This window comes from Bubalus kerabau, chromosome 8, assembly GCF_029407905.1.
Source record: "Bubalus kerabau isolate K-KA32 ecotype Philippines breed swamp buffalo chromosome 8, PCC_UOA_SB_1v2, whole genome shotgun sequence".
In the NCBI taxonomy this organism is placed as follows: Eukaryota; Metazoa; Chordata; class Mammalia; order Artiodactyla; family Bovidae; genus Bubalus; species Bubalus kerabau.
Genome location: NC_073631.1, coordinates 84,430,974 through 84,451,637, shown reverse-complemented (window position 1 = coordinate 84,451,637; position 20,664 = coordinate 84,430,974). Strand labels below are relative to the sequence as shown.

Sequence of the window (20,664 nt, the reverse complement as noted above, 5' to 3'; positions counted from 1 at the left end):
TCACTAAGAGGTTCTGTTTAGATAGAACCTCTAAGGGATTCCCTGGTGGCTCAGATGGTAAAGAATCTTTACTTACACATTTATTTACATCACCCTATTAGGCAAAAAATGTTCTAACTGAAAACATTTTTATCAGGTTTTATGGATCAAGAACTTCTTTTATCATTGATTTAATATGATATCAAATATGCATTAAGTTGGTCATCTTATAAATAGCTAAAATGTATATTTATAGAGTAAGAAAGAATTTAAATTTAATCAGCTCAGTCTCCTCTATTTCCCTTTCTTTCTCTGCTTGAATTCTTTGATGGTAGCTTACATACAATTCAGTTCATTTTTGAGTTCCTGCCAGTAAGCCAAAGTCTGCCTTTCTCTTTACCCAGTAATTTTAGTTTTAAATTCTAAAAATTTTCTCCTGGTCTGTGGCTTACCTTCCCTTTTTTATTGTTGTTGTTGGACAGGAAAATTTTTTTTTATTAGCTTAATCCATTTAATATATTTCAGAAGGTGCAGTACTGTCCTTCACTTATCAATGAAAGAAGTTAGAAATTTTAAAAAGATTGTCCAGTGGCAAACAAATTTCCTTGAAAGTCACATATATAGCGCATCCTAGAAAAGAGGCAAGTCAAGTTTCACCTACTTTCATGAAATTCATCAAATACTGGACACACTCGGGGGTGGGGGAAAGAGGCAGCTTCACAAAGGACAGAGTTACATACCGTGTCTCCTGCACTCCTTCCCAGGAGCACCAGGTGGGGAACGCATTTTCTAAACTAGATCCAGGAATTGGAATACAGTATCAATCTGCCTTCCTGTTAAAGATTGTTCAGTATTTTGTTTTATTTTTTAATAAAAGGACTGATAACAGAAATCCTCCCTCCTCTCAAAAGTAAAAGAAAAGGAGAAAAAACACCACTATTCTCAAGAGCGGAATCAGCTTCAGGAATCCAAATTAGTCTGTTACAGTCATTACAAGTATGCCTTGCTTCTAAACACAAGAAAAATAATTTAAATAACAGAGCAAAAGCTAGTAGTGATACAGATGACCCAGTCAGAGAAAAAACCAGAACCTCATACTTGATATAGTTAGTACTAGTTCTTCTGTGGGTTTTACTTTTGGTATTATATGTAAGAAATTTGCCTAACTCAAGACCACATACCTATTTAACCCTATGCTTTCTTCTTGAAGTGTTGTAGTTAGTTTTAGGTTTTATATATGGGAATGGGTACATTTTGACTTGATTTCTGTGTGTGGTGGAAGATATGGATCTAAGTCCTTGTTTTGGTATATGGATATCTAATTTGTTCTGTGGTTATCATTGTTGATGCTTTTTATTTTTTTTTAAACCACACTTCCTTTTTCACCTTTGTCAGGGGGTGTCAAAAACTAAATTCATATGTAAATCAACAGGTGAGTGGATAAATAAATTGTGGTGTACCCATACTGGTGGCATACTGTGCATAAATGAGTTATTGATACAGCAACAACAGGGATGCGTCTCAAAATTACGCTGAGCGAAAGAAGCCAGATTAAGTACATATTACATAATTCTAGAAATTCTAGAAAATGCTAACTTATTTATAGTTACAGAAAGCAGATTGATGTATTGGTGGGGGAGTGGGAAGGAGGGAATTATAATAAGGCAAATTTTTGAATATGTACAGTTTATTATGTTATACCTCAAAGCTGTTAAAAATAAACTTCTTAAAATGATACAGGCTAACACAGTAGTTGGATAAAGTTTTGATAGCCACAATTTTTCTACCCCCATTCCTCAATCGTTTCTTCATACTGGAACTCCAGATTATTACTGCTGTTTAAAAAACAGATGTGTGAGTCTGAACATAACATCCAGAAAATGTTATGATGATTGTAAACTCACTTCAACCATGCGTTGTATTTCTTTATTCAAGACAGTAACATGTCATGCCAGTCCCCGTAGGATCTGTTAACCTTCCTCGGTACCATGTTGTTCAACTACCTACAAATCCACTTCACTCGTTATCACTTAATTCAAACTTCCCCAAATTGTCCATACATATTTCATTCGTAGAAATTGAAAAATGCATCAGGATTCAGGTATATGAGGTTTAGTGGAGAAGAGTATAAAAGGGACAGATAATATAGGTAAAACAGTATTAAGAAATTTAAATTTTAACCCAGAAGCAGCATGGATCTGGAGAATTTTAAGTAAGCCATGTCAAACTAATTTTACTTTTTATTGTGGTAGGTGGTGCTTACATAAAAGGCAGACAGTATTAATAATAAGAGTATTTGTGTCAGTCCATTTGGTATTTTAGTATGTATATAGCTTTTGGGGGTGACAGGATCACCCTATTCTTATATCTTAAATAAATTGTTCCCGTGCTTTGTACGTTACAGTCGTAGCCCGTCAACTGAAATATAACTAGCAATTCAAAGTTCAGAACTATTTGAATTTTCTCGCTTCTGACTACTTCTTGATTTTATGAGAATGACAACTATATTTAGGCCTAAGAATTTAGTCTGCTAGAACTGGAACAAATGCAGGTCTCATCTGTTCATGCTGGCTGGTTCCCAATATGAAATCTTATAAAATAACATGTAAGAGCCTTAAAATGTTTCTCCTTTCAAACCTTTAGAGTTAGGTTCAGTAATTTGGTTAGTTATGGTTCTCTGTGAGGCCACTACTGATTCTTAACTACAGCAAGAACCCAAAAAGGAAAAAAGGTAATTTATGAGCAGCAGCCACTTTGGCAACCAGAATGCTTTGTTGTTACAGAGTCTATTGTAGTAAGTCTCTTTGTCATCATTCAACACCTGTCACTGTGTAACCAAGACCATGTTTTTGAACACCTGGCATAGCATAAAACCACTATATTACTTTGAAGCCAGTCCCTCAGGTGAGTTAAATTTCTCCATTAGTTTTAACTCAACCCTCCAGTTTGGTGGATTGGTGAACGTGGAGACCTGTAAGTGGGTACCAGTTACTCAGTGGAACAAACATGCTCAACTCACACCCTGAACTGAACCCCAGATTTGGGGATAGAGTAAAAGAATCAGAGTGGATAAGGGATATTTGCTTCAAATGTCATTTGGGAGAACACAGTGATTTCACATCTGATCTAACTACACTGGCACAGATACATAGAATCTGCTGGATCATGCCATCCTGGGTGAGTGCCATTTTTAACTCTGTCACAAGTTTCTGCTGAGTTTCTTGCAAGTGACTTTACTCTTCGCAAGCCCTGTTTCCTCATATGTAAAAATGAGGGGATTATTTTAAGAATTCATCTGTGGTTCAGTTACATTTTATTTACCTGACTTTAAAAAATATCTTGTGGTAAAACTTTTAGGTAAAAATGAAAGTAACTTGTTAAAATTGGGAGAATGGCATTGAAACATGTAAAATATCATGTATGAAACGAGTTGCCAGTCCAGGTTCGATGCACGATACTGGATGCTTGGGGCTGGTGCACTGGGACAACCCAGAGGGATGGAATGGGGAGGGAGGAGGGAGGAGGGTTCAGGATGGGGAACACAGGTATACCTGTGGCGGATTCATTTTGATATTTGGCAAAACTAATACAATTATGTAAAGTTTAAAAATAAAATTAAAAAAAAAAATCATATCACATGTAAAATTGGAAAAAGTAGATTACTATACCAAAAGATATTGTATTGAATGAGATCTCCAGGAAAAATCTCACTTTCTCTGGAGCGTGGACCTTCCAAATGTTATCTCTTGGATCATTGTCCTCTGTGTTAGTTGAAGCCTTTTCTTGCCTAGGGAATCCCATGGACAGAGGAGCCTAACCACTGGACCACCAGGGAACTCCCACCCCAGTGTTGTTTATCCCAATCATAACAGTAATTTGCCCTGTGGCCTCATCTCTAACTCAGTTCATCTTCTTTCTCAGCTGCCCCTCTGTCCCTCTTACCTTGTCATGTGAAGTTTGGGTTTATTTTTGCTCATCTGTTGCCTGGTGTTACCAACCTTTCAGCAACAAGGATAAAGAACTTAGTGCCTGGTACAAAGTCATACAGTGTTGGCTGTTTTTAATCCTTGGCCACTTGACCACTTTCTATCAGATGAATCATATGAAATTGCTATTTTTGTATGTAAAAAGGGAAACCTTATGTTGGCAGTGTCATGCAGTTCAACTTTATGGATAGACATAGAGAGCAATGATTCTTAGCCATCACTAGGATGCAACTGGAATTAACCTAGGCAGCTTTTTATAAAATATGTATACACTGTCCCCGTCTTAGACCAGTGAATGAGAAGCTTCATGCATGGGTCCTGGGTAAATAACATTTTTATGAAGCTCCCCAGATGATTCTAATTCATATTCCATCTTAAAACCACCTATGAGAGAATGTTTCCTTCAGGTGAGTTTTCTTTTAATGTAGAAGTTTCTTTTTAATACAGACCTGTATGTTTTTTATATAGTCAGTTGTCTGATCATTAACTGAAACTTTAATTTTATGGCTCTACAAATTATGGTCATTTTTTTACTTTGAGATATGATCAAACCTCAGGTTAAGATTTATCAATACTTAATCTTGGGAAGAAAAATCTAAGCACTACAAGACATTTTCATGATTTTCAGGGAATTCCAAAATCTTTTTTTCCTCCTAGTTTGTAGCACCACATTATCTTTCATATAACTTAGAATTTTGTACTTTTCAAATGCACTTTTGCCTTTTCATGAAAAAGAGCATGAACAGCACTAAGCAGGCTACAATTGAGTAGTAACTTATCCTGACTCACGTGACTCACAGTGTAGCATACCTACATGATTCATAATTTTAATGTAACCAAGCAAAAAGGGAAGCAGCTTCATTTGAAAGTATCTGTCTTTGTTCACGGATGGTAATTTGTGTGTTATACTCTTATGATTGACCAGCGTTTTGAAATCTGGGTAAGTGGGCTCTAGGTAAGTCCAAAATGATGAACAAAATTTTTTACTTTGTTCCTTGGTGGCTGTAGACAAGCATATTAAAACCCAGAAAAGAGAATTGCGAGTCATTTTTCTACCTCCCCGTATCATGTTCTCTGCACATGAAATGAGCTTGCTCTAGTGGCAAATACACTTTATATATTAAAAAAAAAAAAGAGAAGTATATTGTATAAAAATGAATTCTGTATAAAAATGGCTCTTAAAGCTGTGTATGAAGCATTTCATTAGAAATACATATGTGCACCAACAGTGGGTAACCTCTGGTGTTGAACTCATGAATATTTTATCAACAAGTCCTGCTGAATTTTTCTGATGCCTTTTTCTTTTCTTTTTTTTTTTTTTGGGTAATTATATGGCTTTTCTCATTGGGCCTAATCATGTGACTGTTATTTTATAGCTTTCTTAGTATCAAGCTATTATTGTATTCCTAGGATAAAACACATTTGACTCAACTGAATTACTCTTTTATTAAGAGGTAAAATTCAGGTGTTCATGTTTTATAAAATTTCTGTGTTCATAAATGCAATTGTGATATTGTGATATGGCTTTTTTGGGTACAGTTACTGCTCTTTTGTTACCACTATTATTACCCAAATAAAATGATTTGGCTACCTTTTCTGTGCCACCCATGAAAATTATCTTTTTATGTTTAAAAGAAATTGCATCTTAACCTGTCTGTGCCCCAAACCTTGTACAAAGATCATTCTTACATTTTCTTCCATAGTGGTAGTAAACTTTAGATGGTAAACACTTAGGATCTGGATTTTTTAAAAAATCCTGGCTCCATATCAGCAATGAGATTTGGGGTTTGTTAATTTGAAACTCTGTGTGTGTGGTTAGTTTGAAACTCTGTGAATTTTCTCACAGAAATAAAGATCATAAAGCCTTTTGAGAGTTCCATGAGATAATCAGGTAATTGAAAAAGTGTCTCACTAAGTGAAACTATTCATTCTCCTCCAGTGTTTATTGTACCATTTCCAGGTATTATGAGTCTTTTAATCTCCTTTTTTTTCTTCTTTTCTGTTCTTAGAATATTCCTCCTAGTTTCTTGACTGGTTGAATGCTTTTTGTAAGATAGACCTGTAAGATAAAAATTGAGAAATACTAACCCTGGATGACAGGAGCACACAAGTGACCTTTCCCCTCTTCTCTTTTCTCTCCACATTATATATGATGACCACATGTTATTTTTATGATCGTGAAAACTTGATGAGGCAGCTTAAGTCTATTCGTCCATGCCTGTGTACTTCATACATGCGTGGCAAGGTGATCAACACTAAGGGTAAGATGAGTATTCAACAGCATTCAGGATAGATAGCCCTTGGAAGTGAACCTGTGGTAAACAAGTTTAATATTCAGGTTGTCATTAAATGAGTTCAGATAATATATTCATTGTCAAAGGAGGTTTTTATTTGAAAAAGTGATATTTCCTGTATATTTGTTAGGCCATACTTAACAGTGAGCATCTTACAGAACATACCAAGATGTTAACCTGTCTGGAGAGGTGGGTGGTACCATGCGTAGCAGGTCAGAATTTCAAAGGTTAGTAGTTTATACTTTCTTTCTTTCTTTCTGTTTTTTCAGCAGCTCCGTGTTATTCCTTTGAAAGAATTAGCTGCTGCTGCTGCTAAGTAGCTTCAGTTGTGTCCGACTGATGCCCCAATTCCACAAAAACAGAAACTCAGCATGTGGTCTCTGAAAGAGCTGTTGTTGTTTTTCAGTAGCTAAGTCATGTCCAACTCTTTGCAACCCCTGAACTGCAGCACGCCAGACTTCCCTGTCCTTCACTATCACCTGGAGTTTATTCAAACTCCTGTCCATTGATGCCATCCAGCCATCTCATCGTCTGTCACCCCCTTTTTCTCCTGCCCTCAATCTTTCCAAGCATCAGGGTTTTTTCCAGTGAGTGGGTTCTTCGCATTAGGTGGCCAGAGTATTGGAGCTTCAGCTTCAGCAACAGTTCCAGTGAACATTTTAGTGACTGGTTTGATCTCCTTGCTGTCCAGGGGACTCTCAGGAATCTTTTCTAGCACCACAGCTCAAAAGCATCTGTTCTTTGGCACTCAATCTCTTTATGGTCCAACTCTCACATCCATACATGACTAGTGGAAAAATCATAGTTTTGACTATATGGACTTTTGTTAGCAAAGTGATGTCTCTGCTTTTTTATACACTGCCTAGGTTTGTTATAGCTTTTCTTCTGAGAATCAAGCATCTTTTAACTTCCTGGCTACAGTTACCATCCACGGTGATTTCGGAGCTCAAGGAAATAAGGTCTGCCGCTTTCAACTTTTTCCCCTTCTGTTTGCCATGAAGTGATGGGACCAGATGCCATGATCTTAGTTTTTCTTTCTGCCATTAGAGTGGTATCATCTGCATATCTGAGGTTGTTGTTTCTCCCAGAAATCTTGATTCCAGCTTGTGAGTCATCCAGCCTGGCATTTCTCATTATGTACTCTGCATATAAGTTAAATAAGCAGGGTGACAATATAGTGGAGCTTTGATGTACTCCATTTCCAATTTTGAACCAGTCTGTTGTTCCATGTCTGATTTAACTGTTACTTCTTGTCCTACATACAGGTTTCTCAGGAGACAGATAAGGTGGCATGGTATTCCCATCTCTTTAAGAATTTTCCATAGTTTGTTGTGATCTACATAGTCAAGAATCTGCCTCCAGTGCAGGAGACCTGGGTTCGATTCCTGGGTCAGGAAGATTCCCCTGGAGAAGGAAATGGCAACCCACTCCAGTAGTCTTGCCTGTAGAATCCCATGCACAGAGGTGCCTGGCAGGCTACAGTCCATGGGGTAAAAGAGGCAGACACAACTTAGTGACTAAACCACCACCACCAATCTGCAGCCTGTATCTTTGGGGTTTCCCTGGTGGTTCAGTCAGTAAAGAATCCACCTACAGGGCTGGAGATGCAGGTTCAATCCCTGGGTTGGGAAGATCCCCTGGAGGAGGGCATGGCAACCCACTCCATTACTCTTGCAGGAGAATCCCCATGGACAGAGGAGCCTGGTGGGCTGCAGTCTGTGGTGTCGCAAAGAGTTGGACATGACTGAGTGACGACTACACACAGGCAAAGGCTGTAGCAAAGTCAGTGAAGCAAAAGTAGGTATTTTTCTGGAATTCCCTTTTTCTATGATCCAACAGATATTGACGATTTTATCTCTGATTCCTCTGCCTTTCCTAAACCCAGCTAGTACATCTAAAAGTTCTTGGTTCATGTACTTTTGAAGCCTAGCTTGAAGTACCTTGAGCATCAGCTTGCTAGTATGTGAAATGAGCGTAATTGTAAGGTAGTATGAACATTCTTATAATTCTTATAATTAGATGTCTTTAATACAGCTTTTCATAGTTTTAAAATTTGGAATATTTGAGGATTCCAAGTCAAGTCAACTCTGAGTTTTAAGTCATTTACAGGGAAGGCCAACAGACTAAACTAATGTGTGCTACTCCTCTGTAGCCCCAACTCCCTGTGAAATGACAGAGGGGAAAAATTTACAGGCAGAAATTTGTAAATCCATAACTGAGAGTGGGAACAGATGGAGTGACCATCAGCAAAGCAGACACTTTCCAGGTTCCAGAAGACAGATGGTACTGGTGGATGAACCAGAGTGGAGAAAGCCCCAGTGAAGCATAGCCATGAGGGAAGCTGCCAATGCAGTCTCTCTTTCCCCACAGACTCCTGAAGAGACTTCCAGCTTGAGTCTGTAGCAGCAGAGAGTGGAAGAGATGCTAGGACATGGTAGTAAGTAAAAGAGGATATATTAAGAGCTAATTGGATATGCTGCCCACTCATCCAATCCATGCAAAGATTGTGCAACATTGGTTACCACGCTGATTTTGGAAATCTGCTTTCAAAAAACCTTATTTTTAAACTCTCAGCCTAAGGAGGACTAGGAGTTCTGATGCACGAGCTAGTGCCCCAGATAATACCCTCCTTATTTTGATATCTGGAAAATGATCCTACCTGTCAACCTGTTCCTTGCCCATGAACCCTGAAGTAAGGCATTTCCACTAAAATGCCAGTGGTAATAGAGTCTGTTACCTCTGCTGATCTGTCATGGTAGCAGATCTACCCAGCTACAGAAGAAACCTGCTACAGTGAACTGGGAAACAAGAGGAAAGAAAGCCTAGCTAGGGGAGACGTGAAAGAATAAGAAGTGTAATATGAGATACTATTGCCTGATGAGTAAAGGATATGATTCACAGAATTCATAAGAACATGGAAAAAATGATCACCCTCATCATGTAATCAAAGGTGTAATTAGAAACAGTGAGATCATTCCCCCATTATATAATTAGCAGATTTTTTTAAAAGAATCTTCATTCCTAATAGGAGTGTTGTGAATGACTGTATAGCACTTTTGAAAAGCATTGGCCAGTATATCTAATAAACCTTAAACAATCCATTAACTCATTACAGTTCCTTAAAATATGCCTCATGGAAAGTATTTTAAATGTAGAAATAGATGGTTATCCATTTAGAAGAACTCAAACAGCCATAATGTCTTATATAAGAGTTTTTAAGTAGACTTGCTATATCTATAGGATGATGGGATTAAATTAAATTCAAAAATAAAAATGGCAGCTATAAAGTTAACCAAAAGAACATAGAAAAAGCAGGTGGAAAGGGATGCAGAGGGCAAACTTAATGTGTTGCAACTTAATAACATCCTCCCCCCACATCTGTCACTTATTGTAAGATCTTGAAGTCAGGGATTCTGACTTGCTCATCTGTATACGCACCCACCAGCCCCTCCCAATGCCTAGCACAGTATCTGGTCCTTAATAAATATATGTTGACTCAGAAAATGGGCATAAGAAGAAGAAACAGAAAGAAAATCCAAAAGCAAACCAAAAGATCAGGGAAGCCACTATACAAAGAGAGAGCTAATAACTTAATGAAACATGAATTGCAAAGTGGGCACTGACAGATGTCTTCATGTAAACCAGAGGCCATGCTTAGATTCTTCTAAAGTATTTCGTTTGCTAACAGCTGTTTACATTTAAAACTTTTTGTCAGTATTTCTTCTAGTATGTAGTTTGATATGGGGCTCAGACAGTAAAGAATCTGCCTGCAATGTAGGAGACCTCGGTTCGATCCCTGGGTTGGAAAGATCCCCTGGAGAAGGGAATGTCTACCCACTCCAGCATTCGAGTCTGAAGAATTCCATGGACACAACAGCCTGGCAGACTACATCCATGGGGTTGCAAAGAGTCGGACATGACTGAGCAACTTACACTTTAATGTCATTCAGTTAATCAAATGCCCTGTTTTTAAGTTGGATCCTTAAGACATGGATAATTCTGTTATTTTTATCTGGTTCCACTTTTTTAATCAGTTTTCATAGCCAATATCAGGTTTATAAATATATCAGAGAAATTCAAAATAGCAGTAGTTATACACCCAATTTATAGCTCAGATGCAATAGAATATAAAGCAGGTATAAATTACATAAATCATAGTTTTTTATTCTATTTAGGCTTTGACTATTCATCTAATTTTGTAGTTGTTAAGTTCAGTAAATAATATGTATTGAATTTTTTTTTAAGGATTTATGCTATAAGTTTATTCACAAACATATCTAGGATGCTGAATTCAAGGGATTGATCCTTTTAAGAGACTACACCTCTTAATATGCTCCTCTTCCTATCTGTCTCATGGATTACTTTTTAAGCAGTTGGTGTCTTACTATAAAGAAAGGTGCAGCAAATCCAGACCCAAAGAACAAAGTCATCATAGCTAGTAATCTCCACTTGTTTTCCACTGAAAATGGTAGGTTCTTCCCTGGACCCTCCTCACAGTGGCTCCGACGAACCACTGAGGTTGTGAACCTCTGGATGCTCTGTCCCAACATAGCGCTGTTGGACGCTCTACAAAAGATCCAGAGACCGGAGGCGGAAGAAATGGTGGCTGCAAACCTACCGCTCCTTGCCTCACGACCTTGCTCCTCTAACTCTGTATTGAATTTTCAAATAGGTAAAATACTCACCTGGTTCAGAACTCAAGATTATTGTTATGTATCTTGCCATAGTTAGCATAGGAATGCAGAAGCAAAACATATATTCTTATAATTAATAATTATTAAATGTTTCTACATAATCCTATTTTTAAAACACATTTAGGGGTTCAAAGACAAATGTTAAAATAGCTGTAAATAATAGTTGGTCAGTGTTTCTCTTCCACCTTTCAGGTTCCACCCTGTTATTTATTTCTCAGCGTTGCTGAAATCAAGTCATAGCGTGGTAGCGAAACCTCTGGGACTGGAGTGAGAAAACTGCTTATACTTAGACTATACTTAGTATAAGACTAAACTGCTTATACTATACTATACTATACTTATATTCTTCTTTTAAAATATTTTGATCTAGTAAAAGATCAGTATCGATTTCCATCATTTCCTAGCACCAACTCTTTTCACACACCCCCACTCCCCTAAAAAGGCCGCTTGTTTCTCTTCCTTTCCTTACCCCGATCAACTCTAGCCTTAAAAGGGAAGTTGGGTACTCTGAATTGAATTGTCCCTTCACCCCTCGCATTTAATCTGTCCCCAGATTTGATTGATGTTTTTTATCTTAACATCTTAAATCCATCACCATCTTCTCCCTAGTCCACACTCAAGTCACCGTTGCCCTGTAGCCTTGCAGCTGTTCTTCCTGCCTTCTGAGTCGTACTCTTAGACTTAAAAACTCCTGGTGGTTCTCTTTGAGTGCGTTCGTGCTCAGTCGCTTCAGTCGTGTCGGACTCTTTGTGACCATATGGACTGTAGCCCACCAGGCTTCTCTGTCTGTGGGATTCTCCAGGCAAGAATACTGGAGTGGGTTGCCATTTCCTTCTCCAGGGGATCTTCCCGATCCAGGGATCAAACCCTGGATTGCAGGCAGATTCTTTATCACTGAGGAAAAAACCGAAATTCCTGGCATGTAAACTTCTGTTTTTAGTCAGTTTTACTTACAGCTTCATCTCTCACCACCATCCCCAAAGTTCACCTCATCTGCTGATGCTTTGTCTTTCAAATGTCAACTTAGTCGTGACTGTCTCCTGAGCTCTAGACATTTTTTGTTAGTCTTAACTGTGGTGAGGGCTTTGCCTTTGTGCTGCTGGTAGTAACTTAATACTGATGGGGACTGAATATACCTGGCATATAAAGGTAGGGCCTTCTAAAAAGATGCCTGAATGTTTACATTACCCATACTTAAATGATGTGTATTTAGACATCTTACAGGTGCCATTCATCTTAACCTTAGTTTTACAAACAAACTGAGATCGAAGGAAATAAAGTAATTTTGAGCCTTCCCTGAATTTGAGTCTGTGCTTTGATGTCTGACAACATGTCTGGCAAGTCAGATAAATAAGTTTTATTGTGCAGACAAGGCAAATTGTTAAGTCATCTTAACCCTTAAAACAGAATGTAATTTTTTTTTTAGTTCAGTCTTTGTTATAATTTTGTGTTCTCCTTATTCATTGCAGTTTGGATTATTGGAAAATATTAAGTTATTACACCTCAGGGACTTGCTGACTTTGTTGCTTCTTTTGAGCTGATCAAATACCTTAAAATAAAGAAGGACCTTCTAAGAGTTCAGGGTGTCAGTTACTACTTATATTATGTTTCACTTGGATGTGCTTCCATTTTCTCTTTTTAATAATAACTAAGTAATAAGATTTTGTTTATAAATATTCAAATTATAGTAGCTTCTTTGCCATTTAAAAATTATCAAAGATTAGGACTCCCAAAATATGAAACACAGAAAATTGATAAATTGGACTTCATCAAAATTAAAAGCTTCTTACTCTCCAGAAAACATATTAAGAAAATGTAAAGATAAGCCACAGGCTGGGAGAAATACTTTCAAGATAATGTTTCTGGTAAAAGATTCGATTCCAGAATATCCAACGAACTCTTATGAATCACTTAAAAAAAAAAAAAGACCAATTTTAAAAAATGGGCCAAAGATTTTAATTCCAAGAACATAAAATGGCAAGTAACCACATTAAAAGATGCCGAACATGATTAGTCATTAGGAAAATGCAAATTAAAAACCACAATATAATTACGACTACACATCCAATAGACCACCTAACATGAAAAGCCTGAGGCTGTGACTGTACCAGGACGGGGAGCAACTGGAAGTCTCATTCATTTACGTACCATGCAGTTCAGCATTCCCACTCCAAGGTACTCCGAGAGAAATGAAAGCAGATAGGTATACAAAGACCTGTACACCTCTGTTTATAGCTTCTTTATTCATAAAATTTTTAAAATGGAAACGCCCTGAATAAATGTGAATAGATAAATTATGCTACTTCCAGACAATGGAATACTGTCCAACAGTTTAAAAAAAAAAAAAAATAGGGCACATCCTACTGATACGTGTAACAATATGAATATCTCAAAAGCCTTAGCTGGGTGAAAGAAACAGGCACAAAAGGCTATGCACAATATGGTCCATTTATATATAACATTCTGGAAAATAGGAACTAAGGTCAGTAGCTGCCACAGTGGCTGCCATGGGATGGAGTGGTCGTAGGAAACTGACTGCAGAGAGGCAAGAGAAAACCTTCTGGGGTGATAGAACTGTTGTGTGGCTTAGATTGTGGTGGTGGTACATGACTGTATACATTTATCAAAGCTCAGAAAAAGGGCAATATTATTGTATGTAATCAGCTTGCCTTAAAAGAAAATGTTAAAGTTGGCTTTTAACATCAGAAATTATCTTCACAAATTTAAGGGTGAAGAAAGCTAGGAAATAGTTCAGATGACTCCTAAGTCAGGTCCTTTGTGTCTCGACTCAATGGTCAAAATTTTTTTTCATTGTGAAGTAATTTTTATATATTAGAAATTAATCATCTTTCCTATTAGAGTTTTATCCCTTTACCAATATACAATCTTATCCCAAGAACAGGATCTACTTTCATTTAGTCCCCCTTTCTGTTACCTAAGTATTGTTATTAAATTGTCTTCATGAATATCTTACTGTCCATTTTATTCTTAGTTATGTGTTCTTTTGTGAGTCTTGTTGTAAATTGAGCCTTCCATTTATATTCTAACTGCTTATTTGAAAAGAAATTTATTTTTCACATAATGTTTTGATTATATAACCATTTACCTTTGAAATCTCTCATTTGTAGTAATTTTTCAGTTGATTCTTTTGGCCTCACTGTGAAAGCATCATTGGTATAAGCAGTGGACTTTGAATTTTATCAGATATCATTCCAGATCGTATAATCTGTGACTTTTCTATTAATGTAAAGAATTAGATTGATTTTCTAAAATGTAAAGATATCCTGTGTATCTGGTTGAATCCGGTTGAATCCCACCTGGTTACTTTTATTCTTTTAATGTGCTGAATTCTAACATTTTTTATTTAGAACTTTTGCATCATATTTACATTATAGATCACCAGTCTGCTTTTCCTTTAGTCTCTCTTTATTAGGAACTTTACATCAATGTTTAACTAGCTCTCAAAAAAGAATTTGGAGGCTTTCTGTATGCTGAGAAATATTAAATTGTATTAATAAGACATGTTCTTTAAATGGTTGGAAAAATACACCAGTGATACTGTCTGTATCTGAGCCTGGTAATAAACCTGAATAGATTCAAATCCCTTTCAAATTAGAATTGTGTATCTTGCTTTCTTGATCAAGTATATTTTAACTCAATTGTTTATTTTCTACTAAATTTCTTTATTGAGCAGGTATTCTTAATGCAGATAGGGATTGTCATTTGGGAGTTGTCTGTATGAACCAGTTTTCACTTGGAGAATGAGTCACTAATTTGGCCTCTACCTACTGGTGCTTAGTAATGGTTTGTAATGATTCGCTCGGAACTGAACTTCCATGATCGTAGCCTTTCATGGGCTGTTCAGATTGGAGGGGAAAGAGATGTTTCATTTAATCTCTTTTTTTTTTTTTTTTTCCTCATTTCATACATGATATTTTACATGTTTCAATGCCATTCTCCCAAATCTTCCCACCCTCTCCCTCTCCCACAGAGTCCATAAGACTGTTCTATACATCAGTGTCTCTTTTGCTGTCTCGTACACAGGATTATTGTTACCATCTTTCTAAATTCCATATATATGCGTTAGTATACTGTATTGGTGTTTTTCTTTCTGGCTTACTTCACTCTGTATAATAGGCTCCAGTTTCATCCACCTCATTAGAACTGATTCAAATGTATTCTTTTTAATGGCTGAATAATACTCCATTGTGTATATGTACCACAGCTTTCTTATCCATTCATCTGCTGATGGACATCTAGGTTGCTTCCATGTCCTGGCTATTATAAACAGTGCTGCGATGAACATTGGGGTACTTGTGTCTCTTTCCCTTCTGGTTTTCTCAGTGTGTATGCCCAGCAGTGGGATTGCTGGATCATAAGGCATGTCTATTTCCAGTTTTTTAAGGAATCTCCACACTGTTCTCCATAGTGGCTGTACTAGTTTGCATTCCCACCAACAGTGGAAGAGGGTTCCCTTTTCTTCACACCCTCTCCAGCATTTATTACTTGTAGACTTTTGGATCGCAGCCATTCTGACTGGTGTGAAATGGTACCTCATAGTGGTTTTGATTTGCATTTCTCTGATAATGAGTGATGTTGAGCATCTTTTCATGTGTTTGTTAGCCATCTGTATGTCTTCTTTGGAGAAATGTCTATTTAGTTCTTTGGCCCATTTTTTGATTGGGTCATTTATTTTTCTGGAGTTGAGCTGTAGGAGTTGCTTGTATATTCTCGAGATTAGTTGTTTGTCAGTTGCTTCATTTGCTATTATCTTCTCCCATTCTGAAGTCTGTCTTTTCACCTTGCTAATAGTTTCCTTTGATGTGCAGAAGCTTTTAAGGTTAATTAGGTCCCATTTGTTTATTTTTGCCTTTATTTCCAATATTCTGGGAGGTGGGTCATAGAGGATCCTGCTGTGATGTATGTCAGAGAGTGTTTTGCCTATGTTCTCCTCTAGGAGTTTTATAGTTTCTGGTCTTACGTTTAGATCTTTAATCCATTTTGAGGTTATTTTTGTGTATGGTGGTAGAAAGTGTTCTAGTTTCATTCTTTTACAAGTGGTTGACCAGAGTTCCCAGCACCACTTGTTAAAGAGATTGTCTTTAATCCATTGTATATTCTTGCCTCCTTTGTCGAAGATAAGGTGTCCATATGTGCGTGGATTTATCTCTGGGCTTTCTATTTTGTTCCATTGATCTATATTTCTGTCTTTGTGCCAGTACCATACTGTCTTGATAACTGTGGCTTTGTAGTAGAGCCTGAAGTCAGGTAGGTTGATTCCTCCAGTTCCATTCTTCTTTCTCATTTAATCTCTTTTTAACAAGGAATCTCTCAGTAAGAATTTCTACCAGCTAATGGTTTTATTAAACTAAAGTCTAATGATAAGTGTCTCTATTTTGAAAGTCTAAAAAAGGTAGTAATGAACTCTGGAAATAAAAAGATCATTGAGTTTATTGTTTTTAGTGGACAAGGAGTATTGTTTGAGACTTTACTTGGTAGAGTATTCCTTATTGGAGAACTAGGTTGATCACTTAGAAATTTTCATAAAGTTTAAAATAGAGACCTTCGAGTTTCGGTTGGAGATCTATGGTCTAAAGCACTGTGACCAACTTCCTACTGGTGTGGCAAGGTGAATCATGACCCAACTACAAGATATCCATGGTTCCCATAACCTTTGACTATTAACTCCTGTGGCAAAGGGTACAGGTGTAATGAAGTTAAGGATCTGGGGATGATTTTCTGGATTATCCTTGTGGGCCTTAAATGTAATCACAAGTCTCCTCATCATGAGTCTGCCTGTAAGAGGGAGGCAGAGGAAGGTTTGAGTGCAGTGAAGGAGAAGGCTGCATGACCACAGAAGCAGAGGTGGTGGTGGTACAGCCAGGAGCCAAGGAAAGCCAGTCCCTAGAAGTGGAAGCGGTAGGGAACAGATTTGCCTCTGGAGGCTCCAGAAGGAACCTGCCCTACTGACACCTTGAATTTAGCCTCTGAAATTTCATTTCGGACTTCTGACAACAGGAGCTCTTAAGACGATATATTTTGTGTTGTTTTCAGTTCAGTTGTTTAGTCATGTCTGACTCTTTGCAGTCCCTTGGACTGCAGTGTGCCAGGCTTCCCTGTCCATCACCAACTCCTGGGGCTTACTCAAACTCATGTCCATTGAGTCGGTGATGCCATCCAACTATCTCTTCCTCTGTCATCCCCTTCACCTCCTGCCTTCAATCTTTCCCAGCATCAGGGTCTTCCAGTGAGTCGGTTCTTCACATCAGGTGGCCAAAGTATTGGAGTTTCAGCTTCAGCATCAGTCCTCCCAAGGAATATTCAGGACCAGTTTCCTTTAGAATGGATTGGTTGGGTCTCCTTGCTCTCCGAGGGATTCTCAAGAGTCTTCTCCAGCACCACAGTTCAAAAGCATCAATTCTTTGGTGCTCAGCTTTCTTTATAGTCCAACTCTCACATCCATATGACTACTGGAAAAACCATAGCCCTGACTAGACAGACCTTTGTTGGCAAAGTAATGTCTCTGCTTTTTAATATGCTGTCTCGGTTGGTCATAACTTGTCTTCCAAGGAGCAAGCGTCTTAATTTCATGGCTGTAGTCATCATCTGCAGTGGTTTTGGAGCCCCCCAAAAAACCCCTACAAATTTGTGGTATTTGTTACAGTGACAGGAAACTTAATTTGGTAAATGTGTGTGCGCTCAATTGCTCAATCCTTTCCAACTCTTTGCAACCCCATGGACTGTAGCCCACCAGGCTCCTCTGTCCATGGAATTTCCCAGGCAAGAATACTAGAGTTAGTAGCCATCTCCTACTCCAGGGGATCTTCCCGGCCCAGGGATCAAACCCACATCTCTTGTGTCTCCTTCAATGGCAGGTGGATTCTTCACCACCACGCTACCTGGGAAGTCCCTTAAGACAATATGGGTACCTGTTAACTAAACACAGGAGGGCAGGGACCTAGGCCTGTGGAATTCAGCTTCACATCCTCAGACCCTAGAACTGTGCCTTATGTATTTTAATAAGGCAAGCACTGAGTGTATTTGTTAATGGAGGATGGGAGGAAGACAGGGAGGAAAAAAATCATGTAATTTATCATTTAAATCAACATTGTGAGCATGGTGTAGGTATCTAGCTTCTGGGTGAAGCAGAGATATGCAGTAAGGTTGAAAACTTGAAGGCCACCCATAACCATAGATTTTACAGTGTTGATCTGGGACATCACTTTTTAAAAATAGAACTGCTGTCAGTTCAGTTGTTCAGTAGTGTCTGACTCTTTGTGACCCCATGGACTGCAGCACGCCAGGCTTCCCTGTCCATCACCAGCTCCCAGAGCTTGCTCAAACTCATGTCAATCAAGCTGGTGATGCCATCTGACCAACTCAAACTGCCATATGATCCAGCAATTCCACTTCTGGGTATTTCTCCAAACGAAATGAAAATACTTAAAAGATATATGCACCCCCTCGTTCATTGCAGCATTACTGACAGTAGCCAAGACGTGGAAGCAACCTTAGCGTTTATCAGTGTATTAATGGTTGAAGAAAATGTGGCATATATGTACAATGTAATCTATTACTCAGCCATTAAAAAAAAGTGAAATCTTGCCATTTGTGACATGGATGGACCCTGAGGGCATTATGCTAATAAGTCAGAGAAAGATAAATACTATAGGATTTCACTTACATGTGGAATCTAGAAAAAAACAAAATGAAGCTTATAGATACAGAGAACAGACTGGTGGTTGCCAGGATGGGGGTGAGGGAACAAACAGTGAAGGGATTAACAGGTACACACTTGCAGGAAAAAAGTAAGTCATGGGGATGAAATGTTACCCCAAAGGTGACAGGGAGGAGGCAGTTGTGTAATTAAAAAATAATTTTTTTTAAACAGTAAGAGGTAGAAAGTAATTGAGGAACCAAATCAAGCAATTTGAAGTTCAGGGATCCCTAACTCTTTACTTGCAGAGGGAAAGCACAAATGCATACACATACATGGAGAAGTCGTATTTCTCCATGAGAAGTCTAACTTCTCCAAGAAGTTAAAATTCAGGTTCAGTTCTCTAATTCCTAGTTTGTTTAATGTGCCAGGAAAGTAGTTAATAATATTTTTACCAAGTGCACGTGGGAAATAAGCAGATTTACGTTATTAGTTTATTGTATGACTAATTTTGATTTTAAAAACAAGTTGTACATTCACATTATACAAAAATCAAAATGGTGGTTAGCCAAATGCCGTTATCCCAGGTCTGTTCACCAGTGACTTAGTTTCCATTCTCACAGGCAACCCTGGGTTACCATTTTTTATATTCTTTCAGGTAGATAAACAAGTGAACTTCTAAATCCCCTTTTTCTCATCTTTTTATGCAGTTCATAGCTTACAAGGTGTATTGTTCTGCATCTTATATTTTTTCCCTTTACCAGTATATTTTGGCTCCCTCCATATCAGTGGGTAAAGAGCATCTGTTTTTCTGTGTGGGCTTCCCTGGTGACTCAGCGGTAAACAGCTTGCCTGCCAATGCAGGAGACACAGGTTCAATCCCTGGGTCAGAAAGTTCCCCTGGAGGAAGAAATGGCAGCCCACTGCAGTACTCTTGCCTGGGAAATCCCATGGACAGAGGAGCTGGCAAGCTGCAGTCCACGGGGTCGCAGAAGAGTTGGACATGACTTAGCAACTAAACAACAGCAACACAAACTTTTCCTGTGGTTACTAATTAGTTCGTGTTTCCGGTTTATCCTTCCACTGCAGAGAAGGAATGTGCCTGTTTGTCTGCCAGGAAGGAACAAGGTTTTTCTGTAGATGAGAGGAAAGAAAAGATTATTTAGACTTGCTGTCCACGTTCTCTGTTGCATATTCTTCTTAGTTTTCTTTTGTTTACAACCCTTTAAAAATGTAAAGCCATTCTTAGCCACAGACCATATAAAAAGTAGACCAAGGAGGCGATAGTTTACTGGTCCTTGCAAACATATTAATAGCAATCTGATGGGTAAAACAATTGAGTCTCCATTGATTAGATTATTATTAAGATTATTATTTGTATTTCTTTTATAAGCAAGGTTGAACCTACTAGAGCCATTTGTGTCTTATTGTTGATTTTATTTGTAGTAACTTTTTAATGTCGAGAAATTACCTGTTTGAAATGGATCACAAAATATTTGCCTCTGTTTATCTTTTTATTCTGCTTATAGACGTTTTTGCCACATATAAATTGTTCTAAGTAGTAAAACTTATCAAAGTTATTTTATGACTTGGGTTTTAGATAGTACTTTATGCCTTTCCCATTCTAAGATTATAAAACGGAAATTTTGTGGGATTTTTTTTTTTCTGGTGCTTTCGTGATTTCATTGTGTCATTTAAACCTCTGATACACTTAACAGTTTTTTTTTTTTTCCCAGAGCTCACCAGTTGTCCCATTACCATGTGAATTATCCTTCATGCTTCCTTCCCCCACTCGAAACGCCATCTTTATTACACACTAAACTATAGTCTGTACTTGGATCTATTTCTGTATATCCTGATCAATGTTCCATTGATCTTATCTAGACAGGCTTACTTTTGAATTCCAACTCCCTCACTAAATTGCTCTGTGAGTCCTATTTAATTGAGGAAATACAGATGCAGTTAAATAAATAGCCAGATCTACCTGCAGCCTGTACGTCTTGCTTTACCACCACACCTGGTACGAAGGAAGCAGTGTCCCTGCTCTTGTGTGC

At 37.9% G+C, this 20,664-nt stretch overlaps 2 protein-coding genes across 4 annotated transcripts in view; one reads left to right on the top strand and one right to left on the bottom strand.

The window, feature by feature from the left end:
• Positions 1-20,664, top strand: part of RALA (RAS like proto-oncogene A) — a 61,708-nt gene that overhangs the window by 26,262 nt on the left and 14,782 nt on the right. Inside the window, exon 1 of one of the 3 annotated variants that reach the window (XM_055590761.1) lies at positions 7,937-8,056. The exons of the other annotated variants lie outside the window; for them this stretch is intronic. The gene's annotated coding sequence lies outside the window, so the exon portion shown is untranslated. Of the gene's footprint in view, positions 1-7,936; positions 8,057-20,664 lie in introns of those variants that run through there. 3 annotated transcript variants of the gene reach the window in all.
• On the bottom strand, positions 10,540-10,900 carry LOC129659423 (cytochrome c oxidase subunit 7C, mitochondrial-like). The gene has a single exon (XM_055590762.1). It carries the CDS (start codon positions 10,807-10,809, stop codon positions 10,618-10,620), a length of 192 nt encoding a protein of 63 aa, XP_055446737.1. The 5' UTR covers positions 10,810-10,900; the 3' UTR covers positions 10,540-10,617.

Excerpts from the sequence above, each read along its gene's own strand:
- LOC129659423 (XM_055590762.1), bottom strand. The coding sequence starts at position 10,809 with ATGTTGGGACAGAGCATCCAGAGGTTCACAACCTCAGTGGTTCGTCGG.